This window comes from Eurosta solidaginis, chromosome X (genome assembly GCF_040869045.1).
Source record: "Eurosta solidaginis isolate ZX-2024a chromosome X, ASM4086904v1, whole genome shotgun sequence".
Lineage (NCBI taxonomy): Eukaryota > Metazoa > Arthropoda > Insecta > Diptera > Tephritidae > Eurosta > Eurosta solidaginis.
Window position 1 is genome coordinate 67,101,707 of NC_090324.1, and position 25,160 is coordinate 67,126,866.

At 37.7% G+C, this 25,160-nt stretch overlaps 1 protein-coding gene across 1 annotated transcript; it reads left to right on the forward strand.

Annotated features, from left to right (window-relative positions):
* The first annotated feature begins 1,226 nt into the window (after nucleotides 1-1,226).
* LOC137234990 (PHD finger protein rhinoceros-like) lies at nucleotides 1,227-13,294 on the forward strand. Its single transcript, XM_067758259.1, has 7 exons — nucleotides 1,227-1,253; nucleotides 2,228-2,389; nucleotides 7,305-7,441; nucleotides 7,502-7,718; nucleotides 7,808-7,997; nucleotides 8,229-8,773; nucleotides 11,839-13,294. The coding sequence occupies exons 1-5, from the start codon at nucleotides 1,227-1,229 to the stop codon at nucleotides 7,973-7,975; spliced, it is 711 nt and encodes a 236-aa protein (XP_067614360.1). The 3' UTR covers nucleotides 7,976-7,997; nucleotides 8,229-8,773; nucleotides 11,839-13,294.
* The last annotated feature ends 11,866 nt before the right edge of the window (nucleotides 13,295-25,160 follow it).

Below are 25,160 nucleotides of genomic sequence, written 5' to 3' on the forward strand. Positions count from 1 at the left end.
GAGCGAGGGATACTAACATATATATTATTTTCTGTATATCATTCGAAGCGTATTGGGACTGTGCCCTTATAATTACATTGAACAGTGTAAGGCTGCATAATTTAGGTAGGGAATGTTCAGTGAGTGTGATACATAGTTTATACTTCTATATCAATAAAGTTTATTAGATCCCAAGGCTTATTTGTATAATTCCTGGGCTATTGGGAATAGCGCGAAAATTCAGGCAGGCAGTTCCAGACAAATTTAATAAATGTTTGCAACAGCCACATACTAATTTCATTAATACATACCAACTTGCGCGCTGTGCGTACAGGGAATCCTTGCGTGCTGAGGTATTTAAGAAATTTTCAGGAGGACCCGCACTTCTAATACTCCTATGCACGAAATAATCTGGCCAAAGCAGTTTGTACCAGGTGGTGAATCTTTGATTGATGAGACAATTTATAATTATTTCAGGTGTGGTTTCAAATACAGCGCCCTGTGAAGAAATGGTCACACGAGAATCACTCGTGTGGTATGATCAAGCCGCTGGCGTCGAACGGTGAGGCAGCTTCCGAAAGTTTATGTGCAATTTCGATTGCAACAATGTAGAGGAGCAGTGAAACGTCTAAAGGTTTCGGTTAGGTGTTTTTTTTTCTTTTTTTTTTTCTGGTGGGACCAGATTCCCCAGTTCGGTGGTAATATTTCGAAGACCACTTTTTTTTGTGATGTTACCTGCTTAGCAGCTCCAGACCGAAAGCAAGAAACAGCAACCCCAGACCGCCAAAAAGCCCGCCAACCAAAAAAACTAACTATTTTTTTCCAGTTTCCAAAACTATTCCTGCTAATCAGCTGGTTGATTGTTATGGTGATTTTGTGATTGTCAGTCTTCTGATGCCACTAATGAAGGTGTTTTAGATCTGATCCAGATTCTAAGCAGCGGGGCTCTTCTACATCAACAGCAGCTATATTAGATGCCGATGATGAACCTCGGCCGAGTTCGTCGCGTAAAGCCATATCAAGCACTTCGTCATCTAAAATAAAATCAGGTCCTAGTTCTTCAAACAACGGGAATACAATAAATATGGAGACCGATGAACCAGAAGAGGATTATACCGTTCGAGTGCAAACAAACCCAATAACAACAACAGCGCAACCATTGAGACGGAGAATAATACAAAATCTGAGAGCAATGTAGAAAAAACGCCAACAAATGGTCCGGCAGGCCTCTGCCTCTGCCACTGCCAATGCAACATCAATCGCCACCAATTTTGGTGAGTGTGCTTTATCGTATGTGCCCCCTAATTTAGTATATGCTTTATTCTTATAGCATTCGTCATATGCATAGGTTTTCTAAATTTGATAACATTTGCAGTGATGTGTTAATTAACAAAACGAATCGTTGTCTGTTAATCACACAATATTTTCGCAAGATGTCGAGTCCCAATTGTCTAGTTTATCAATTGGCGATAATAATAGTACTGGCTATGACAATGGAAAATCAAATATGGATTCAATGCCTAATAGTTGGCGGCCTATAAAGACACAATACACATTATGCTGCTTCTATAAATAGGACTGCTTCTATAAATAGGAAGTGTAAAGCACCGAAGATCGATGAGAGTAAGCTAACTATTTTATTCAGGAGCAAACGTTATATATGTAGTACACATATCAGTCAGGTCTAAGTATCACAGTGGATCGGTCTGATATTTCCGGCCAAGGATTGTCACACCGATGTTATAACAACAACATTAACTTTAACGTATTATTCCTGATATTCTAGAACGAGTCCTTGGATATTGTAGAAGCTGAATGGGCTCCGTTTTTAAAGACAGGACGATCATTTGAGCCAAATGATTGTGTTCCGAAGCATCACGTTGCAATAGTGGTTCCGTTTAGGAATAGTTACGCTCATTTGGCAGTTTTCCTGCGAAACATTCATCCATTCCTAAGGAAACAGCATATCGCTTATAGAAATTTCTTATCGAGCAAACAAATGGAAAAGCTTTCAATCGAGCTTAACTGATGAATATTGGCTTCCTAGAAGCATTAAAAATATTTCCATGGGATTGCTTTATCTTCCATGACGTTGACTTGTTACCTTTAGATAATCGAAATTTATATACATGCCCGCGGCAACCGCAGCACATTTCGGTTGCTATAGACACATTAAACTTCAAGTAATTCATAATTCACATTTTAAAACTTGCATTTTTTTGTCTAAAACTTGCAAATACGTTTTCAGGTTAGCTTATCGATAAATTTTGGGGGAGTATCTGCTATGACACGTAAACAGTTTCAGCTGGTGAATGGCTTCTCAAATTCATACTTCGGTTGGGTGGGGAATACAATGATATGTCGAACAGGAAATATTTCTTTGTTATTTGGTATTGTTTTTAGTGTTCCAGTAAGTACATACCTATTTGAGTTAAAATATGTATCAAGCAAGCGCTAGTGACTATATGGCTGATGATTGCAAATAAATTATACAAATCAAGCAGGACTAAACGGGGGAGGCAACGGATGGTACCCTACTTCCACTTTCGTTGATTCTCTCCATCAGAAGGAGTCAATATAGTTACGCATACGATGCGCATCGTAATTTCCAATCCTGAGATGGTCGGGCTAGTACCTTAATGGTTTTTGTTACTGGAACGTACGGGATCTACATCCGACAAAGGACCCAAAACCTTCAGGGAGCGCCTTTATCGTTAATACAACAACAACGGCAGAAGTTTCATAGCAGGCAAAATTATAAAAACGCACTTCAGACTTTAAAAGGACATTAGAAGACATTAAAGAGCTTCTAAAAGCAATAGAGTAATGACATCAATTTAAAAATCAAACATCATGCAATCAAGAGCTATTACGCCTGTATTTGCAAGGATAAAAAAATCGTTTAATTATTCCACAACACTACACATAAAATCATTCTTAGGAGCATACCGTTGTTGTTGTAGCTGCGTTGCAGGAGCATACCGCCGCAAATGTTCGTTCGACCCCGTCGAATGAGTTTCTGATTTTCAAACTCAAACTTCGTACTCAGGAATGCCACGGTTGTCTCTGGAAATGCTCAATATTTTGAAACGCAGACAACTGCTTGATGCGGCTACGTCTCCAAGACGGTTAAGGCACGTCCGCTATGTTATTAAACCCAGATTTGCATCACCCTGTTCACCTTCGATCTGCACTTAGGTTAATGCCTAAATAACGAGATGTAACTCTTGTATGCGATGTGCAATCGACGCCTCAAGCAGCAACTTTTTTTATCAATCTTGGTCATACTACTACTTTCCTTAGACTTCCTTTAGAGTGTTTCGAGGATAGTTCTTGAGTGGTCGTGTACAGAAAAATTAATATAATTACTTATAATTACAGTGATTCAAAATAAATAAAAGGTAACTGTTCCCAGGGGGTATGCGAACCACATATATATTTAGTGTTGAGCAGTCTGTGATTTTATAATCGGTGTGAAATGTGCTAATGTTAATTTCAAACAACTTTTGTTGTTGTTGTAGCAGTATTTCACCCTATCACAAATTGTCATCAATATCCTCTAACGGGGGTCCAAGGAAACTTACTGTTTCAACAGGGGTGGACCATAATAGGGGTGTTAGAGGCGTTGGTTCCACATTACAATTAAAGAGATGGTTGGTGTCATGTTGGGACACATTGCAACCGGGGCATACATTTTGTATGTCGGGGTTGATTCTGAATAGGTAAGAGTTTAACCTGTTACAGTATCCAGACCGAAGTTGAGCAAGAGTGACACGCGTTTCCCTGTGAAGTATGCGAGGAACACAAGTTTTGGGTACTTTTCTTTGAGTACTGGATTCACCGGGCAATTCCTGACATAAAGGGCCGACACCTGTTTGTGGAGTTCGCCAAGGACCTGCTTGTGTTATGCTATGCATAGATGTTATTTGAGGCTAAAATACTTTTTTATTACATTTTATTACATAATATGTATACTTTTTATTACTTAATATATATATATATATCATACACGTCTGTGAAATGAAAATGAATTTGTGATATTTAAAATTTATTGTGAAATCAAAAAATATGTAAACATAATAGTAAATATCAATATAATCTAATTTTATGTGATGTTGAGTATTTTCGTGTGATGTCAGTTTATCGTATAGCGTCTTCCATACCTAGAATTTAGAATATCCGCCAGGGCAACAAATTTTAGGTCGACTTAAAGTATTGGTGCTTAACAGACGACATGGTAGGCAATAAAAAGCATTGCTACTGGCACTCCACACTAACCAGTCAGGAAATGGCTCGTCATGACAATCACGAAGTCGTTTAAATAATCTGGACTTTGATACAGAGTTGGTGGTATTGTTGGAAGACTTTTTGAAGATGAAACTTTATCAGTGTCACCACGAAAACTTTACGATTTCGGATTCATGTAAACATACCTTTTTGTTTGATGTTTTTATTGTCTCCTCAGGCCCATGCAAAAAATCATTATAAGTATTCGTTGCTTTTGAAATTAGGCTTAAAAAAACTGGGTTTTTGCTAATAGAACGTATTGATATAAGCAAACGACATATCTTTGACATTCGGCCGAGTATATCCGATGCTTTGCACAAAAATTACATATCAACATATCGCACCCCCGCTTCAGAAGTGACATAGGTAGAAAAACAACAATATTGATTTAGAGAACCCCAGCGGGTTAGGGGGTCAGAATATTCCCGCGGTAGGTATGCCTGTCGTAAGAGGCGACTAAAATACCAGATTCAAGGGGCTGTGTAGCGCAACCCTTCAGGTTGCCAGCGCAATATATAGCTTCTCCAAACCCAATTGTCAACCTCCCTATCCGCGGCGAATCCTGTTTAACTCACAGACGAGGCTCTGGCGACCCCAAACTCCTCATGGAACTTGGGGGTGGGGAGGGAGGGGATGACCTGAAGGTTTAATATGGCCACATAAATCGTTCCAGAGATGGTCGGGCTAGCACCTTAATGGTGCTGTGGTACCGGAGCGTACCGGGTCTGTATCCGGCAAAGGACCATTACATCGATAACACTCCCCAAAGCCTTCGGGAAGCAACCTTATCACTACAACAACAACAACAACATTGACTTAGAGACGATTCAATTTGATACATAATTTGTTTTGTTTCCAAAGTTACCAGACTTTTTAAATTCAAGTTGCTTTGCGTTTATCGTAGTTATTAGTAGAATATTTAGCATAATTTTAGAAATAATTTTTGCAGAAAATGTTTTAACTATTTTTTTGATGAGTTGTGTCGTTTATGATTTGGTTATAAAATTTACATTATTTTTAGTTGTGTCACTTTAACTTTATTTTTATATTCACAAAAAATATTGTAACGCACCGTAAAATGAAAACAATATAATATTTTTTGAAACATATTTATATTTGAAGTAACTTCTAGAACAGGGATAACCAAATTTCAAACTGTGGCTGTGTGAGTAGAACTAAAATCATCTTATTGGTGGTGGTTTAATTTTTGATGAAAAAGCAATGAGGTAGGACGTATGCACGCATGTCTGTTAACACACAAAAAGTAATTCGTAAATGTGTCATATAAATACTACTTTATTGCTTGAGCCTAAGGAAATATTTAAACAAAATAAATTGTTAATATTAAAACATGAAAACATTCTGCGCATGAGCGTTTGTTTGCGAAGTATCTTTTTGCGACAACTAAAGACGAAAGAGAATAATAATACGTGTGAAGTGGCGCCAATAATTATTCAACTAAATGGTGACCACCGTGGTGTGATGGTAGCGTGCTCCGCCTATCACACCGTATGCCCTGGGTTCAACTCCCAGGCAAAGCAACATCAAAATTTTAGAAATAAGATTTTTCAATTAGAAGAAAATTTTTCTAAGCGGGTTCGCCCCTCGGCAGTGTTTGGCAAGCACTCCGGGTGTATTTCTGCCATGAAAAGCTCTCAGTGAAAACTCATCTGCTTTGCAGATGCCGTTCGGAGTCGGCATAAAACATGTAGGTCCCGTCCGGCCAATTTGTAGGGAAAATCAAGAGGAGCACGACGCAAATTGGAAGAGAAGCTCGGCCTTAGATCTCTTCGGAGGTTACCGCGCCTTACATTTTTTTTTTTATTTTTTAAATGGTGACCATTGTTCTAGAAGTACATAACTCATAGTGTATGGTATACATTTTAGTGCATTGAATATACATTGAATAAATACATAGGTTTTAAACATGTATAATACTAAGAACAAACTGGTATCTTATTTTAGATTATTAGCTGTGATATTTAATAAATAGTATTTTATATATTAGAGACACTATAGATATTCATAAAAGTCAGCATAAAACTTGTTAATGTGATTAGCATGTAGGTGTGATAGAATATCTTCTTTTTTGCTATCTTTAAGATGAAGACTTAGAGGTGCAGCAAAACTAGGAAAAGTACTTGTTTCGGATGAAGACACTGCATCTACAAAACTTACTGAATTAGGTTGAGCTATAAAAAAATAAATAATTAACTTTACTTACTTATTTCCGGAAAATCTAGTAAAGTGGATACATCTACATCATTAGTAATTTTCTCCGCTAAAAGAACATTCACAATTTGTTTATTGTTTTGCTCAATCTCCTGACATTGCTTGGGCAAAATATCCAGCACCTTTTTTGCGCGACTTTAAGACATTGCTACAAAGTAAACAAATTAAGTATAATAATAGTATAGTATTTTTCTCAATTGATTAAACGATATAAATGTTTGCCAGTTATAAGCACGAAGTTAAATTGTAAACAGACTATTATCATATATATTTTAATTAATAGGGGAAACAGAAAAAGAAACTTACCTTTGGCTGTGGTTTAAGGATTTTTCGAAAGTGATCCAAAATAATCCACTAAATAATTTTATCAGAAATGACCCAACTCGAATTAATTGGCTTAAAAAATTTAAAAAATGACACAATAATAAATGTGTCGTTTCAGGACATTTTGCTAGAGCTAAATACCAAAGTTCAAAATAGTCACTTGGGGCCGGAAAGCTTTGAACATTTAGGTTGTGTCGGTTTTCTAACGTATGGGACTAAACTTATACCATTCAAAAATGCCTTAATGCCAGAAATTGATTTTTTTGAGTTGTGTCACTTCTGAAGCGGGGGTGCGATATCCTAATAGAAATATCGTAACTAAGATGCCTTGTTAACAAGGAAGATTATAACTGAATAAATGTTATCCTTTTACAAAGTTGTTTAATTTAATTAAGTTTAATATGGTTTAATTAAGTTTAATATGGTTTAGCGATACATATAAGTTTAAAATTTGAATTTGTTTTCTCTTTCTTCTTTACGAGTATCTCATTGTAAATGATCAATGGAAGCAAGAGTGGGAGAAGGGCGTGCAGGTGCCTGTCAATCCTGCCTATTTGCCAGAGCCAACTGTTTATGTGCTATCAGAATCAATTATGCCGCCTTCGCATGACTTTAAACTGTAAGTTCTACATGTTATTCACTCAAGTTTAATATGCTTAATACTTTTTTGTAATATTAGCTCCAAAAATCGCTTCCTGCGTATAACCAAAGACGATACCTACTCGAGCGATTTGCATTGTCTAACAAATGTGGTTACGCAAGCGGAAAATACATGTGCCTACGACAATGACCAGGTCGATGAATCATGGCTGCAATTACTCAATTCCGATCGTAAGCTATATGGTGCTTATTCCATAACGGAAACGCAATTTGAGCGCGTCATCGAAGAACTGAAGGTACGCTGCTACTTTTCTGTTTAATGTGTGTATATACAAATCTATACATAACATAGTACTGAAAGAAATATATTTTTATATATGTACAGATACGATGTTGGAAACAAATACAGGTGATCCTGAAGAATGAGGAAAGCCTTGGCATTGATTATGATGAAAATGTTATATGCGATGTGTGTCGATCACCAGACTCAGAGGAAGCAAATGAAATGGTTTTCTGTGATAATTGCAATATTTGTGTAAATCAGGCATGTTAGGGTATTACAGCGATTACATCAGGTTTGTTTTTATTTTACTTTTAAATACATATTTGAACCTAATCAAAAGAACAAAGATATGAAAGCCTTTAGTAATAGTTGTTAAATGTGTAAATTAACTTCATATCCCACCTATAAATGATTTTCGCCTCTTACGAATGTTAACTTTAAAAAAAATCTAATTATCAAAAGTATTTTATATTAATTGAACAATCACTAAATTTAAACAAAATATTGTTTTCTTTTATACCAGGACAATGGCTCTGTCGGACATGTTGAATGGGTATTAATCCAGACTGTTTGCTCTGCCCAAATATGGCTGGCGCCATGAAATGAACCAAATCAGGCAAACATTGGGCACATGTTTCCTGCGCTCTATGGATACTCGAAGTAAGCATCGGTTGTGTTGATCGCATGGAACCAATAACAAAAATATCGAGCATTCCATCGAGTCGTTGGGCACTCCTTTGTATTTTGTGTCGAGCACGAGTCGGTGCTTGTATACAATGTTCCGTGAATACATGTAAAACCGCCTATCATGTTGTTAGCGCATTTCAACATGGTCTTTAGATGCGTGCAATTAATTAGTGTTAAATTGCGTTCCTACTGTCAAAAACATAGCGTTAGTAACGGCAAAAGGGAAGGTAGCGGTGGTGCTCATAGCAGTAACACAAACAAACATAATACAACACATGGAGCAGCTAATGATGAGGACGATTGCCGACGACGTAAAAGTCGAAAATCAGATATGAGTTCTGAAGAATGATGATGAATGAAGCACGGGCGCAACGATTACAGGTAAGTTATTGTTTACGTGAAAATTTTCTTTTTCAACGAAGTCTGTTGAGGCGGCTTTTTCCAGATTTTGAAATATTACTATACCATTTTATCTTACTATACAAAAATAAAAAATAAACTAAAGGAAGTGACAGAAGAAATTCGTGAGCGAGTGGATGAAAGTTACATTGCCTTCTTAACACTTCTTGACCACTCTAAAGCTTTTGATTCTGTAGACCACACTCTGCTCTGTAGGAAGCTGGTAAAATTATTTAACTTCTCTGGTCATGCAGTTGCCCTTATAAGATCATATCTTGGCGATAGGACTCAAGCAGTATGTATTGATGGTGAAAAGTCTGACTTCCTGCATGTCTTAAGAGGCGTCCCTCAAGGCTCTATCCTGGGTCCTCTGTTATTTGTTCTGTATATCAATGACTTACCCGATGTCCTTAAGTATTGTAATGTTCATATCTACGCTGATGATGTGCAGTTGTTGTCCTCGTGATCAAACTAGCTTGTGCATAAGTAACTTAAACCACGATTTGAATTAAATACTTTCATGGGCTAATGTTGTTGTTGTTGTTGTAGCAATGCTCGCCCCACCTAATAGCCGCGACCGATCACAAATTGTCATCAATATCCTCTAACGGGAGTCCAAGGAAACTTGCCGTTTCAACAGGGGTGGACCATAAGGAAAGGGGTGTTAGAGGCGTTGGTTCCACATTACAATTGAAGAGATGGTTGGTGTCATGTGGGGACACATTGCAAGCGGGGCATACATTTTGTATGTCGGGGTTGATTCTGGATAGGTAAGAGTTTAACCTGTTACAGTATCCAGAACGAAGTTGTGCTAGAGTGACTCGCGTTTCGCTGGGGAGTATGCGATACTCTTCCACAAGTTTTGGGTACTGTCCTTTGATGACTAGATTCACCGGGCAATTCCTGGCATAAAGGTCCGACGCCTGTTTGTGGAGTTCACCAAGGACCTGCTAGTGTTTTTTCACTTCATGCGGCTGGGTTCTCAGGTGCCGTATTTCCTCAAAATGCTTACGGAGATGACTCCTTAAGCCCCTAGGCGGTGCTGGTTCATCAATCAGATGTCTGTTGGGATGCCCAGGTTTCTGGGTATTCAACAGGAACTGTTTGATCAGCATCTCATTTCTCTCCCTGATGGGGAGTATTCTCGCCTCATTATGCAGATGGTGTTCTGGGGACATAAGAAGACAGCCCGTGGCAATTCTGAGAGCAGTATTTTGGCAGGCCTGTAGTTTCTTCCAGTAGGTAATTTTTAGGCTTGGCGACCATATGGGTGACGCGTAGCACGTAATCGGCTGGCTAATTGCTTTGTATGTAGTCATGAGCGTTTCTTTATCTTTTCCCCAAGTACTGCCAGCGAGAGATTTGAGGATTTTGTTACGGCTCTGAATTCTCGGAACAATTGCGGCTGCGTGCTCATCAAAATTTAGACCCTGATCAAACGTCACACCCAAGATTTTGGGGTGTAGGACAGTCGGTAGCGTAGTGCTATCGACGTGGATGTTCAAAATGGTCCGGCATTTGGGGCGTCCATGTTTTAAATAAGGTCGCGGAAGATTTAGTCGGTGATAATGCCAGATTTCGCGAGGCGAAAAAACTGGAGCGATCAGGGAGTTAGTCGTTTATTTTATTGCATAGCGCATCGATCTTTGGGCCTGGGCCTGTGGCCATTATTGTGCAGTCATCGGCGTAGGAAACGATTGTGACTCCTTCCGGTGGTGAAGGTAGCTTAGATATGTAGGCTAATATGAATGGCTTATGTATAAACCCGAATAAGTCAAAATGTATTGTTATTCATAGAAGGTCTTTTCCCACTAATGATTTAGAGAATGTAGTGTTCGACAATTCCGTTATAGAATACGTAGACACAGCGAAAAACTTAGGTGTAATTTTTAACAAAACATTGACATGGAAAGACCATATTTTTATAACTGTTGGAAAAGTGTATGGAATGCTTTGTACACTATGGTTAACACAGTATTTCACGCCTTTGCACATAAGACTACTTCTGGCTAAAGCGTACTTAATACCTACGCTATCCATGGTTGTGTGATTTACTCAAACTGTGACTATCTGTGCAAGAACAAACTAAATGTTGTTTACAACAACATTGCTAGATATGTTTATGGGTTGGAAAGACTTGACCACGTATCACAACATGCTGAAAGGTTGCTAAACATTTCTTTCGAAAATCTTTTAAAAGTCAAAACACTGTCCTTCTTCCATAAATTGATACACACGAAGGAACCTGACTATCTATATTTAAGTAATGCTCTGCACTTCAAAAAAGAGCTAACATCATTTTTTAACGAGTCTTAAACTGGATCACAAATTGTTGTTGTTAAAATGTTCATTTCTAAGTCCTTTTCCTTTCTCTGTGTCTTCTTCCTTTATTTGTTAAATACTATTCGATCTATAACCAGCCAAAGGTTATCATCACTACTGCTGTCTTTTAATATTTATTAATTACTTTTATTTAGTTTTAAGATTTACATTTACATACATAAATATTTCACTATTATCCGTTATATTTAATTTAATTTGATTAATCTAATTTATTATTATTATAAATGTCAATTCAATTGTTTCCTGAGGATGATCTCAGAATGAGATTGAAATATCGACCAAATAAAATTTAAATATAAAAATTTAAACTGTGTTTCAATTTTTTAAACTGCCTCGAGCTCATCAAAATTTAATAAATTTAATATTTGAAGGCAAATAAAAATATTTTTAAAATTATTATAAATGTTAAATTTTTATAGCTCATGCTATTCATGACTAGCACTGTTAAATAGTTTGTCAAAATTGTTGTGCTAGGAACAAATTTTCAAATAAATACATACATACATACAAGTAGCTACTGAAATTTATTAATTAATTAGAAGACAAATAAATTCTAAATCTTTTGTTGCAGTTATACTTTGTTGTATTTTCGTTAAACATAGAACTTTGCTAAATATTTTTTTAAATACAATTTTTTACTTTGGCAGAACTTTTTTAGAATGAATGATATACATTTTTTTATTAAAATTTTATCTCTTCAACAGCATGGCGATTCCACTAAAAGTTTAAATCGAGAGAAACAACAAAATACGGAGTTATATACTGAAAATGAACGCCTAAAATTGCAAATCAATGAAATGACGGGTGAAGTTAAAAAGAGTGAAGTTATTAACATGGAAAAACGAGCCTTAGAAACACAAATAGAAACTCTTACATTTGATTATAGGAAGTTAGAACGCGAACATGAATTATTTTAAAAAGAGGAACAAAAACACGCTACAAATAGAACTAACGAAATAGCTGAATCAACTGCTAAAATACGCTTACAAACATTTCCAACAATCAGCGCTGGACGTGTCACTTACCTTGCGTGAATTCAAAAGCTTCGTAGCAGAAAGCACCACGGGGCTAATTAGTTGGCAAGCATCGATTGCCTTAGCTGATTATCTTGCACATAATACGGATATAGTAAAAGGGAAAATGTGTATTAGAGTTAGGCGCTGGTACCGGTTTCTGTGGAATGATACTAGTGCAATGCAGCGATGTGCGTCACGTGCTTATAACTGATGGTAGCCTCGAATGCGTTGAGTCGATGAAAGAAAATGCGCGACGAAATTTCGTTGATGCCGAAACTTGACACGATTTATTTATTTATTTATATAGTATACAACATAGCTGCAAATAATGTATATAAAAAACAGGTACATATGTACACTCAAAAGTGATGATTAATCACAATATATACAACACGAACATATTCACTGCGAAAACTTAGAACCAACCCAAATTTAGAGAATGCATTTGGGGGACACATCGTACACAAGCTTGCCAGCGAATGTCAGCGCAGTTATATAAGACAAATTGGAAATCATTAAAAAAATTAGAACACAAAGGCTAATACACGGAGTTCCACAATCATATAACATGGTCGGAAATATATATTGCTATCAAATATCAATAAAACAGTCTAGTATGACTTGACGCCGAAATAGTGGTGTCCCCGCACCAAATATGGGAAAGGATGTCGCGAAATCCTTAAAATATTCATCAACGGCAAGTGGCTAGTACGTAAGGAAGTATTTATTACAAAAACAAAAATTTTGTAAAAACGTAATACATACAATTTTAGCTTAAATAATTATATAGGAATACATTTATTACAGTTGCAAACAGAAAGACTTGCAATTTTTGTATGTACATATTATGTTTCCAATACTTTATAAATATCATTCGTTTGTTACCATGCTATTTTACTATAGGGGAGTTCAGGACTTTGTGCAAATGGTCTAGCATCATAGTATTTGCAAACTGGTGTAGTACTTTTACACAAAACGACAAAAAATTATATGGATATGCATTTGCTACGTCATGGCAAATACGCTACATCAAAAACCGTAGTTTATTTTTTCAACATTGAATAGCAAATCAGCACCTGCCAATACAAAACAAAATGTGAAAAAAAAATTTTGAAATGAAAAAAGCTGCTCACAATCCATAGCTTATAATTGCTATTGCTACGTTTCCAATATGAAATGCACAAAACTCTTGTACTGCTTTTCTGTTTATTTATTAATTTCTGAAACCCAAATAAATTTGTTCCATCTCTTTTTTAGTAAAACTAGAAAATTGTAAAAAATCTCGAAAACGAGAAACGTTTGAATATGGAAAAATTACAAATATATTACATTTCTGCTAGGAAGTACATAGAACCGACTGCCTTGGGCAGCGCGGTTACATGGGTCAAATTATGCCACCAACACAACCTCGACAGGCGCCAATGCCCAGTCGGCCACCCATTCCGGGTCAACCTCCAATACCCGGACGTCTTGGTTATAATGTATGCTAATACAACTAATATATTTCAAATATTGCTGATTATTCTTTTTATATTATTTTCTTTAGCAACCACCTGCACCTGGTACTGGTATGTATCAACAGCCGCAACAGTATGCTCAAGCCCACGCCGTTTAGATCCCGATCAGATGCCAAATCCTATAAGCGTTATGATTGAAAATCAAAGTAGCGCTGGTGGTGCTTTTATTATTTATTAATATAACTATTTTCATTATCATAAACAAATCTTATGCACGGGCTGTCTTCTCATGTCCACAGAACACCATCTACACAGTGAGCTGAGAGTACTCCACATCATGGAGGGAGTTCAGGATTTCGGTAGTATGCATTCAGTAATACCAATTTATCTTACATTATAAATTAATGTATTGTCTTTCGTTAGATAGAATATCCAAAATTTTACGTACTTCTTCAACATGGATAGAGGGCCGCTCTCCACTTTATCGTAACGCCAACAACGAATCACATTTTGGTGAATCGCATTATTCGAACAATTCACATTTCAGTGGACGTCCTCGTGACCGTGTTCGCTCAAGAAAAAATAAAATTTTAGATCAGTTATTAAAAATAAATTTTTGCTCTTTTTTTTATTTTTTGATGGCCCTGTTAAGGGCCTCTTATGACGTCCCGAAAGGACGAAAGTAATATCAATTAGTTAAATTTAATCTCTTTGTTAATTTTTTGGTGGCCCTGATAAGGGCCTTTTGCGACCTCTCGAAAGGACCAATAAATGTCTGCATATATCTGAAAGAATAATAAATTTGACATCTTGTTTTACATATATACTTTTTACTCACCATGCTAAGGTTGCGTTGCTCAGCTTAGGGACCATGACCGCGGCGGGAATTCGGGAATGCGGTCCCCCATATTGGTATTCTTTCTATTGAATTGAAATTCCGCTATGTAACCGTCGAAATTTGTATCTGTTCGGCCATAATCGGGAATAGAGAACCGGAATTCCCGCCAGTTCCGTTCGATATTTTGGGCGTGGGCACCAGTCACCGGGTCAACAAAATTTTGGGAGTGATTCACCGAAAAATGGGTGTACCCATGCTTCTCCAGGCTATCATATGCTTTCCAGCAATCGCTTATTATAGTAGTTCCAGGCGCTATTTTTTCCTTAATAACCTGGAGAATTATTTCCATGGTCCTGTCTGCGACAGCCGAGACAAACATTTTGCGAGACCCTCTCTCTATGCCACCAAACACCCATTGGCCCTCTATCATTCGGTCGCGATTGTACTTTCTGCGGCCCATTTTGGCCTCGTCTATTTCCACGGTTTTTCCGGGACCGCCTATCGTACTATCCCCGTTGTGTATGCTCCAGTCTACCAACACCTCTCTAATGAAGCTTACCCAGTCACTGCAGCTTTGCTTTGATATACTAAGGTCTTCCATTATTGCGTTTACCTTCGGGTAGGGCGACGTTATAAAAAGCACCACAAGCTTGCAAATGGTTCTTGTGCTGAGCCTGGCTCCCGAAAAGAAGGTGTTGGCTTTTCGGCTCTGTTTAAAAGAGCAAACGACCTTACGTTTTTTTGTTGGTGGTTGTGGTCATGGTCCTCTGCCGAGTGCATACCCACATGTCGTCTAGCAGTCTACATGGGTTGGAGCACTGGCCGCATGCCATGGCCCCAGCCAATACGCCATGCGCCACCAAAAAATCGTCCAAGTCCTCGTCATTTAATTCCATAAACGATGACCGCGTAAATTGGCACAATTGGCAGTCCATTATTCTAAAAAAAAAAGTAAATTTACCAAAAATCTTTATTTTCGAATAACGTAATCGAATGGTAATGGAAGGTATTTTAATTTCATTTAATTTATTATTCGAATAAAGAAATAAAAATTTATAATAAATATCATTAGACAACATTTCGATGAAAAATTAAATTTAAAAAATAAGCAAAAACATCAATTATTGTTTTCAATATTTTATTTATATGTCCTTGTATGTGTATGTTACATAATGTTGATGAACTTTGATTTTGAAATTTTTTGTAAACAGTTTATCAAAAACAAACAAACATTTTGTTTATTAAATAGAACAACTTAATACATTTGTGGAAAGGATCCTTAAATCTAGAAAGTAAAATTTCCAAGTTTTTTAATTAGAAAATTTTGAAAAAATATATGGGCTATTCACGTTAGCCTGCTTATCAAGCAATTTGTTTTGTCTAATATATTTTATTTTTGTAATATAGTAAAAAAAAGTACTAAATGAGTTGATAACTTGTAAGGCACGCTTCCGTACATGTTTTAAGTTGCATTAATTGATATGACAGGGGTGAAGGAATTACTATTCATAGAAAAAAGAAGTGAAATAACAATTAGCTAAAAACAAAGATATTTTTTTAGATGAAAATAGCGTTGCTTTTTCGAGTATTTAGTTGGTTATAATATTACAAAAAGAGTAATTATAGTTATAACAGTTCGTTACAGGATTCATTTAAAAGATAAAATATATCGAATTTTAATTACGAATAATTTGCAGCAAATCCATGGCCATAAAAGCTCATAATTTAAAAAGGTATATGTGCTGAACTGCCGGTTTCGAAAGGTCCTTAATCCAGAAATGGTGCCGGAAGATACCCCAAACGATCCCCAAATAGCTCCGAAATGGCACCGACGGGATCCCGGACGGATCCGAAAATTATCCAGAAATGATGCCGAAAGGGACCCCAAAAAATCACCGAAAAAGTCCCGAAATGACAACGACGGGATCCCGGATGGATTCCGAAAACCATCCAGAAATGATACCGGAAGGGACGCCAAAAAATCCCGAAATGAGTCACAAAGACAAACGTCTGGACAAACATCCAAAATTTCCCATTTATAATATACTAGCCTTTACCCGCGGCCCCGTCCGCAAGGAGAAAATGAGATATATGGGCTATTCACGTTAGCCTGCTTATCAAGTTATCTACTTAAACATTTTTTTCTATCTAATGCATTTTATTTTTGTAATTGAGTAAAAAAGAGAACTAAATGTGCTGATAACCTGATATGTTCCCCAAATGATCCCGAAATTATCCAGAAAAAGCCACGAAATGATCCGGACGCTATCGCGGACGGATACCGAAAGCCATCCAGAAACGCCCCGGAAGGGTCTCCAAAAGTACCCGTAATAGTCCCAAAAAAAACCCGAAATGACAACGACACGATTCTAGACTTATCCAGAGAACCACACAGAAATGATCCCTGTACCCTTCAAAGTGATCCCGAAAAAGTTCCGAAATTACCCTGACGGGCTCCCGGACGAATCTCAAAAACCATCCAGGAAGGGCTCCTAAATTATCACGATCGCGACAACCATAGAGAAATGATTCCGGAAGGGTCGTTAAATGGTCCCGAAATAGTCCGAAAATGGCTCCGATGGGATCCCGCACGGATCCAGATGTGATCCCGGAAGGGTTCCAAACTATCCCGAAAAAGTAAAAAAAAAAATCTCAAAATGACTCCTGCGGCATCCTGTACGGATCCAGAAATGACCTCGGAAGGGTTCCCAAATGATCCCAACATGGTCCCGAAATGACCCTGACGGATCCGGCAAACGATTAATAATTGATGCCGGAAGGGTCCCCAAATGATCCCGAAATAATCCAGAAAGTCATGGAATGACCCCTTAGGGGTCCCCAAATGATCCCGAAATAGTCCAGAAAAAGTTCCGAAATTACCCTGATGGGTCCCCGTACAGATCCCAAAATCCATCTAGAAGTGATGCCGGAAGGGTCCCCAAATGATCCCGTATTAGCCCCGAAAAAGTCCCGAAATGACCCCGACGGGATCCCGGACGGATCCCGAAAACCATACAGAAATGATCCCGAAATAGTTCCTAAGAAGTCCCGGAATGTACCTGACGGGATCTCAAAAGGATCCCTAACTGACCCCGACGGGATCCCGGACAGATCCCGAAATCCATCCAGGAATGATCTTGGCCCAAACTGATCCCGAAATAGTTTCGGAAAAGTCCACAAATTACCCTTACGGGATCCCGGACGAATCCTGAAAACCATGCTTAAATGATCCCGAAAAAGTCCCGAGATGACCCCAACGGGATCCCAGACGGATCACGAAAACCATCCAGAAATGATGGCGGAAGGGACCCTAAATGATCCCGAAAAAGTCCCTAAATGACCCCGACGGGATCCCGGACGGATACAGAAAACCATCCAGAAATGATGCCGCTAGGTACCACAAATGATCCCGAAATTACCCCGTCGCGATCTCGGACGGATCCCGAAAACTATCCAGAAATGATGCCGGAAAGGTCCTCAAATGATCCCCTAATAGTCCCGACATGACCTTGACGGGATCCCGGACGGACCCCGAGAACCATCCAGAAATGATGCCGAAATGGTCCCCAAATGATCCCGTATTAGTCGAGAAAAAGTCCCGAAATGACCCCGACGGATTAGATTAGATATTAAATAAGCTTATATATTAGATTAAGATTAAGATTAAGATGTATTTAAAAGATATTTAAAAGACCCTATACGAGTAGACAATATCTTTGCTAACGTGGTTAGTCGTCGAAACACTTGATAATATTTAGAACAGGGGTAGGGATAAAATTTTTATTTTCCGGTAGGATCTACAGTATTTACACAGAAACTTTTCTGTTTTGGCGGCCACATGAAAATTTTCAACTTAACTATTGTATAATAATAAATGTAGAAAATGAAATTTCAAACTTACCAAAACTTCACAAAAATGGTATAAAATGCAGTAAATTGGCAAAAAAAATCAAAAACGGTTTTACGACGCTCTAATGAACGATGTATCGAGGTGGAAAAAACAGAAATTAGTTTTATATTTATAAAAGTAGAAAATGAAGTTTCAAACTTACCAAAACTCCTCAAAAATGGTATAAAATGCAGTAAGTTGGCAAAAAAATCAAAAACTGTTTACGACGCTCTAATGAACGATGTATCAAGCTGAAAAAAACAGAAATTAGTTTTATATTTATAAAATTAGAAAATGAAATTTCAAACTTACCAAAACTTCACAAAAATGATATAAAATCCCTGTAAATTGGTAATGAAATGAACAATGATTTACGACGCTCCAATGAACGATGTGTCGAGCTGGAAAAAAAACAGAAATTAGTTTTATATTTATAAAAATGTGGTAAAAGTCTAGTTGAGGGGTCGACAGCTAATACGCTACCAAAAATATTGAGAGAGGTGTCAAACGACGCGTCTTGACATCAGTATTAATAATCCGAAGGCGGAAAATAAAAATTTTAACTCGTTCGAAAGATATTAACGAAAACCCGAAAAAGACCCGCGGGTACCTCCGGGTAATAGTCTAGTTGAGGGTTGACTACTAATACGCGTCCAAAAATATCGAGAGAGCAAAAAAAGACCCGTGGGTACCTCCGAAACCGGGGGTGGGATCCATAGTATTTTTGCGCAGAACACCTTTCTGCGTTGGCGGCCTTCGGCCGCGCTTATAAAAAATAACCCTGGGACACGCAATGCCAAGTCCGGGTGTGTGGTATAACCGTGGGTACCGCCACAGTGATGCAAAATTTTTTTGGTGGGTACAAACACAACAACAACCACATGAAAATCGCCAACTTCAACTGCAAATACCTCCGGACATAGGTAAAATTTTTCTTTTCCGCCATCGGGTTATTGTTTTCCAGATTAATACGCGTCTTTTGACACCTCTCTCGATATTTTTGGTAGGTAATAGTCTAGTTGAGGGGTCGACTGCTAATACGCTACCAAAAATATCGAGAGAGGTGTCAAAAGACACGTATTAATCTCGAGAACAATAATCCGAAGACGGAAAAGAAAAATTTTATCTCTGTCCGGAGATATTTGCAGTTGAAGTTGGCGATTTCCATGTGGTTGTTGTTGTGTTTGTACCCACCAAAAAATGTGATTGATAACATTCAAAAATCATTAAACGGAACTTATCTGATAGTTGTCAAATCAACTTAAGTCTGCCAAGCATCATTGTGGATTAGACAAGTGTCATAACTTCTGCATAGACGTCAAAATTACAAATGGAACCGATCAACTGATTTTTAATTTACTATCATGGTCTCATTCTGCATCTCTTTCTATCACCCGCTGAAGATATGCGCCGCCATATTAAACTTGCTGTTAAAATCACTAAAAGGTAGCCATCTTGATCACCCTGTCAGGGAGTTTACGGATAGTATATCATACTTGTTTTATCCACAATGCCAAGCATGACAGTTCTCAAATCAACTAAGTCTGCCAAGTATGCTACGAGTACCCATATATATTTGGTAATGAAATACCAAGTGAAGTATATCTATCCTTATGTGACAGTTGAGTAAGAGGCGCTGAGCTCTAGGTAATGATGAAATACCATCATAGGTATAAAACCCATTTTTCGGAATAAATAAAACAAACGTGTAATTTATGTAACTTATATAATTTAACGTGATTTTATAGTGGTTGACAATAATTTATTGAAATAAAATTTTTTTCTTGAGAATGTTAAAAATAAATGTTTTCAGCATACTTTTCGATCTTGCGTTGCCTTTTCAATATTTCTCGTGATCCTTCAGTAGTTTTACGTAAAAATAACAAAAACAGGAATGACGATGGCGAGTGTAGACATGAGGTAAGATTCCGTGGTATATTTGCGGAACTTGTTTTTAAAGCGCATAGTGTAAGCGGGGTGTAATAAATGGAACTAAAAGTAGAATCCAGTGGCAAAGTTGGCAGTTTTTCATCGCAAATATTTTGGTGGAACATAAATTTATTGTGCTATAAAACAAAGAAAATAATAAAAATAAAACCATTTTGGTTGAATGTTTTGATAAACAAAAAGAGAAAACATGTTAATAAAATGATTAAAAGTGGTGAAGTGAGTGATCAGTGCGCAGTGAGTGTTTAAGTGGGGTTTAAAGATAGGACATTTTTGGAGGGGGTTTCGCAAATATATCGAGAAGTATCAGAGATAGAGGTTTTCCGCCACCGGATTCGAGATCCTGAGGCCGAAACGCGTCTCTGGGTACCACTCTCGAATTTTTGCGTCGCGTATTAGCAGTCGACCCTCAACTAGACTATTACCTTATCCCTTATTACTCTAGTGAACTTTATATATGTGTATATTGATATGTAAAAGCTAATTAAGTACAATAACGTCTATTAATAGCTGTGCCCTTTCTGAAACTTTCGAAGCTCAGTGATGATGGCCAATTTTTCCTGCGCTGGTGGTGTTGTTCAACATCAGTTTGCATAGCCATAAGAGTTTTGTAGGGATAATACCGGAAGCCCAATTCGTGCTATAAAAGTCGATTTACAGGTGCAATTGATCCTTTGGTCTTGACCCTTTCCCATAGTATGCTTGTTAGCGCCTTATCTGTGGTACTAAAAAGGCGGGGATAGTTGTCGCAGTTTTCTTATAATTTGAGCAAATTTATGTTCTTCTTTCAGCTACAGCTGGAATATTTGGAATATTGTTATGCACACATCGTCAAAATCAAATTACCTAGAATGAGAAAGAAACTAATATCAGTAAGGAAGATTAAAGTTTTTAATATATGTTACGTGGCTGACTGTTTGGGTGGTGAGGAGCGGCGGCAAGCAGGTATGCTTGCGGGCCCAGGCTAGCTCGTCGTCTTGGGCGGGGTATTGCACCACCGACCTCACCCGCAACCACATGAACAAAAAAAGGTTCATACCTGCATGTGTTTAGAAAGGAGAGAAAAGGCTGAAAAAGATAGAAATAAACTTGAGGGGCAGAGTTAAGAGGGGAAAAAGATGGAGGCCTGTCCTGTCAGGTGGAGTCTACCCTCCCTATGCAGTGCAACTTGCACTGCACCGTGGGCACTGTGCTGACTCCTGTTTACCTTACAGTGCCCCCAACCCTGACACTAGTCTGTCCGTCTGTCAATTGGTCATTTTGCTCTACCACTCACCTTCACCTTACCTTGCCACGCACAAGCGCAGCACCAACACCAAAATTCGACTTAGCCCTGCATTATTAAAAATATTAAAATTTCATCCAAACATAATTCTTATGATTTATTTACAAAATTTTTGGTTTCCAAATTACCAACTAATACCTTACTACCAGTTCAATAATTTCAACAAAACCTTAAAATCAAAATTTACCACCAAATAATTTTCCAAGGGTTTCAAAAGTTTACTCAAAGTAACAATAGAAAAATTGCTCAAACTTAATGCTAAATTTTATTACTGGTGAACATAAAAAATTCATAAGAGTGCAAGAACCAGTAGATACATTCCAGATTCAATTCTATAGAGAAAAATACCTACGACTAATAGACCAAGTGTCTGGCCTCAAACAAAAAAATTTAAACTTTAAGGGCCACCCTAATGCGATATTATTAATAGGAGCTAATTCTAAATTCTATAGATACAAATTCAAATAAAATAAAATAAGAGGGTGAATAAAAAAATTCAAGTACCCTAATCCCTGACCTACCGCAACCGCTCAAATAAACATAAGATCAATTATGTACACAGCAAAAGTAGGTCATCAAGGAAAAGAATTCATGTGTATATGCAAACAAATGGTATGTATGTAAGTACGTTTGTGACGTTTTCCATGCATGCACATATGTTCGTTGCACTCTGTTTTTTATTTTCTGCTTTGCTAATTCCTGTTCTATTTTTGCAAGGGCAGGAATCTGTGCTAACACATGTACATACAACTAAACAGGCGTATTCTGATAAATTTTTTATATTTCACTCAAAACACTCACCAAGTTACTCTCCTTATCCAACGGCGCCGCTGCAGTTGAGTAGCTGAAACAAAAAAACTCAAACATACATACGTACATATGACCACGCCCAACCACTGATCAAGATCGATCGCATACGGTCTTGGATGTGAGCGTATTAATAGTGATAAAGTTATAGCCGTGCTGACAATATATATAAAAAAAAAAAACGTGAGTGAAAGAAAAGAAAAATTCGAAAGAAAACAAAAAAATTATTAAAAAAAAATTCAACAATTTTTCAGGTGTTTAAAAGCAAGCTCCTGAGGCTAAATGTGCGGAAGTCAGGGGTAAGTTTGTCGGAAGCGTTCCGGCAAAGAAGTATGTATGTGCGAGCTGGGCAAACCAAATTAGTAAAATAAGTAAGTTCAAAATTGCATAATTTCGACTTAGTCCAAAAAAAAAAAAACATGTGCGGACGTGGAACTGTGGGCAGAGCGCACCGATAAAGATCGGCGTACTCAGAACATAGTAATTAACCAAAAAAAGGAGTGTAAAGAATCAAAAAAAAAATAAATGAGTCTAAATAAATGTCAGAAGAAAAGGAAAAGTGTGAGTGAAACATTACTCAACAAAAATTTAAAAAGTGAATTTAAATTACTTAACGAAAACTTTACTTCGAAAAAATTTTCAATTTAGAAACTAACAAAAGTAAAGCTCGAAGCCTTTCGCTTTCTTCACACCTTTTTTTTTCCGCACCAAAATCTATATCCCAAAAGGAACATACATATGGATAGAAATATACATATGTAAAAAGGTATGCGTTAAATACAAACGTGTTACTTGTTACAAGGACAGAAAAGAAATTTTGAAGTTAAATGTTGGTGATTATTTCTGCTGATGCCGTGGTGTTGTGTTTTGTTGTGAAATGGTGTTGTTGTTGGCCTCTGGAGGCTGACCGAGCTGATGCAAATTTATTATGTTGAGCAGGGATGAAGATGGAGTTGTTGTGGTTGTAGTTGTTGTGGTGATATATCGCCGATACCGCTTTTATACTTCTTTATATGTTAGCTTCTTATCCGTGTGATGCTGATAAAAATTACTTTGTTGGGCTGGTTGGTGGATGGAGATAGTGTGGTTATAGTTGTTGTTGTGGTGGAAATGTATTGCCGGTATCAAAATATGTGGTTGTTGTTGGCGTTGCGCCGCCAATAAATACCTGTGTTGTGCTAGGTGTTGTGCCGTCGGTGAAAAACTTCTGTGTAGTTTTTGTATGCGTGATGTGCCGTCGGAAAAACGTTGCTGTCAAAATTTGTTGTGGTTGTTGCTGATGTTTTCTGTGACACGTTTCTTTTGTTGCAATTGTGGCCGCAGGTGGGAATTGTAATTGCCAATAGAAAAAAGGGGTTTTACTTGTAACTGGCGTTGCGCCGTCGATGAACAAATATATGTTTGTTGTTGGGTGCGATGTCGCTAATTTGGCTTTTAGGCCGCTAACCGAAATTTTCAATTCTCCGCCGCGTGTGTTCTTTCCAAAAGTGCCCTGGTAATATACAAGAAAAAAACATTATTCTTCAAGAATTCCTAATGTGGAAAAACTGGTGAAGCTGAAACTTATTATTTTTTTTTTTTTGTCTGCATTATTAATATACGCACCGACACACATATGTCTGTATGTAGGCGTGCATACATGCATGCAAGTTTTCTCTTGGCTTGCTTGGAAAATTGGCTATATGGAAGCCAACTTCCCAGTGGGCATGCCAAGCTGAAAAAGAAAACCCATCCAAAGCCAACGAAAATCATTAGACTCACCTGGTTTTTAGCTGTCGCGACACACGTTGTGGTTTAGCTCATTTCTGCTGTCACAGTCAGGATCGGGAGCTAGGTGGCAAGGTTAGCGTTCGCGATAATCTTTTCGCCGCGCACTACACAAAAAAACTTTAACTGTCCAAACTATTTAGCAAACAGTCTTTACTGCGATTTGAGGCGCGCACTAAGAACTGGGTGTATTTAAAGATTTTTAAGGCTTTAACACTGCACTTACACTCACTGGCACTGATGAAATAATACTTTGGCCCGTTGGCTCATTTTGCCCCTTCTTATAGCTACCGCCGTGGTAAGGAACGTTACCCAGAAACGGAGAATTTTTACCATTACATGCCAAACTTTCTTTTCAGCTTTCCCGTATTTTCCATCTATACAATCACGCACTCATACATTCATACGCTTACTGCTCCACACAACGAACACCTACACAGATACATTTGGTTCGTGCCTTGGCCGCTTACACTGATGCATTCACACGTTCATAGCCTTTCACAAATACACATCCACCTACATAATACCGAACAGAACAAACACATAGTTACATATCATTCGTCAAGGCTGCTAGGTTGTTAGCAACATGGTGAAATTTTTCTTATTATAACAACATGATGCCAAGCGCAACATCTTATTTCCGTTGCAACATTGTGTTCACTACAGGTACAATGTTGTCAATGTTAATGTTATCATGTTAATATTCTTTTAATGGCAACATTGCGGCTAGGGCACGGACCTGGACACGAAGCACATAAACACGTAGACGCATATACGCATATACACTCTGCCACTCATTCAAGCCAGTATGGAGACAGGCTGTCGTTACATATATTTAACCCGAAAAGTGTTCTATAAATAGGGCTCCACAATTAGCTCTTTTCTGAGAAGCCAAAGGCACAAGGCACTCAAGCAGATATCAGATAACTAGAATCAGGGGTACCCGAAGATACTTCGCTCTTGCATTCATAGAGAACATAACATTATAACAAGGGATAATTGATTGATGTTACGAAGGAA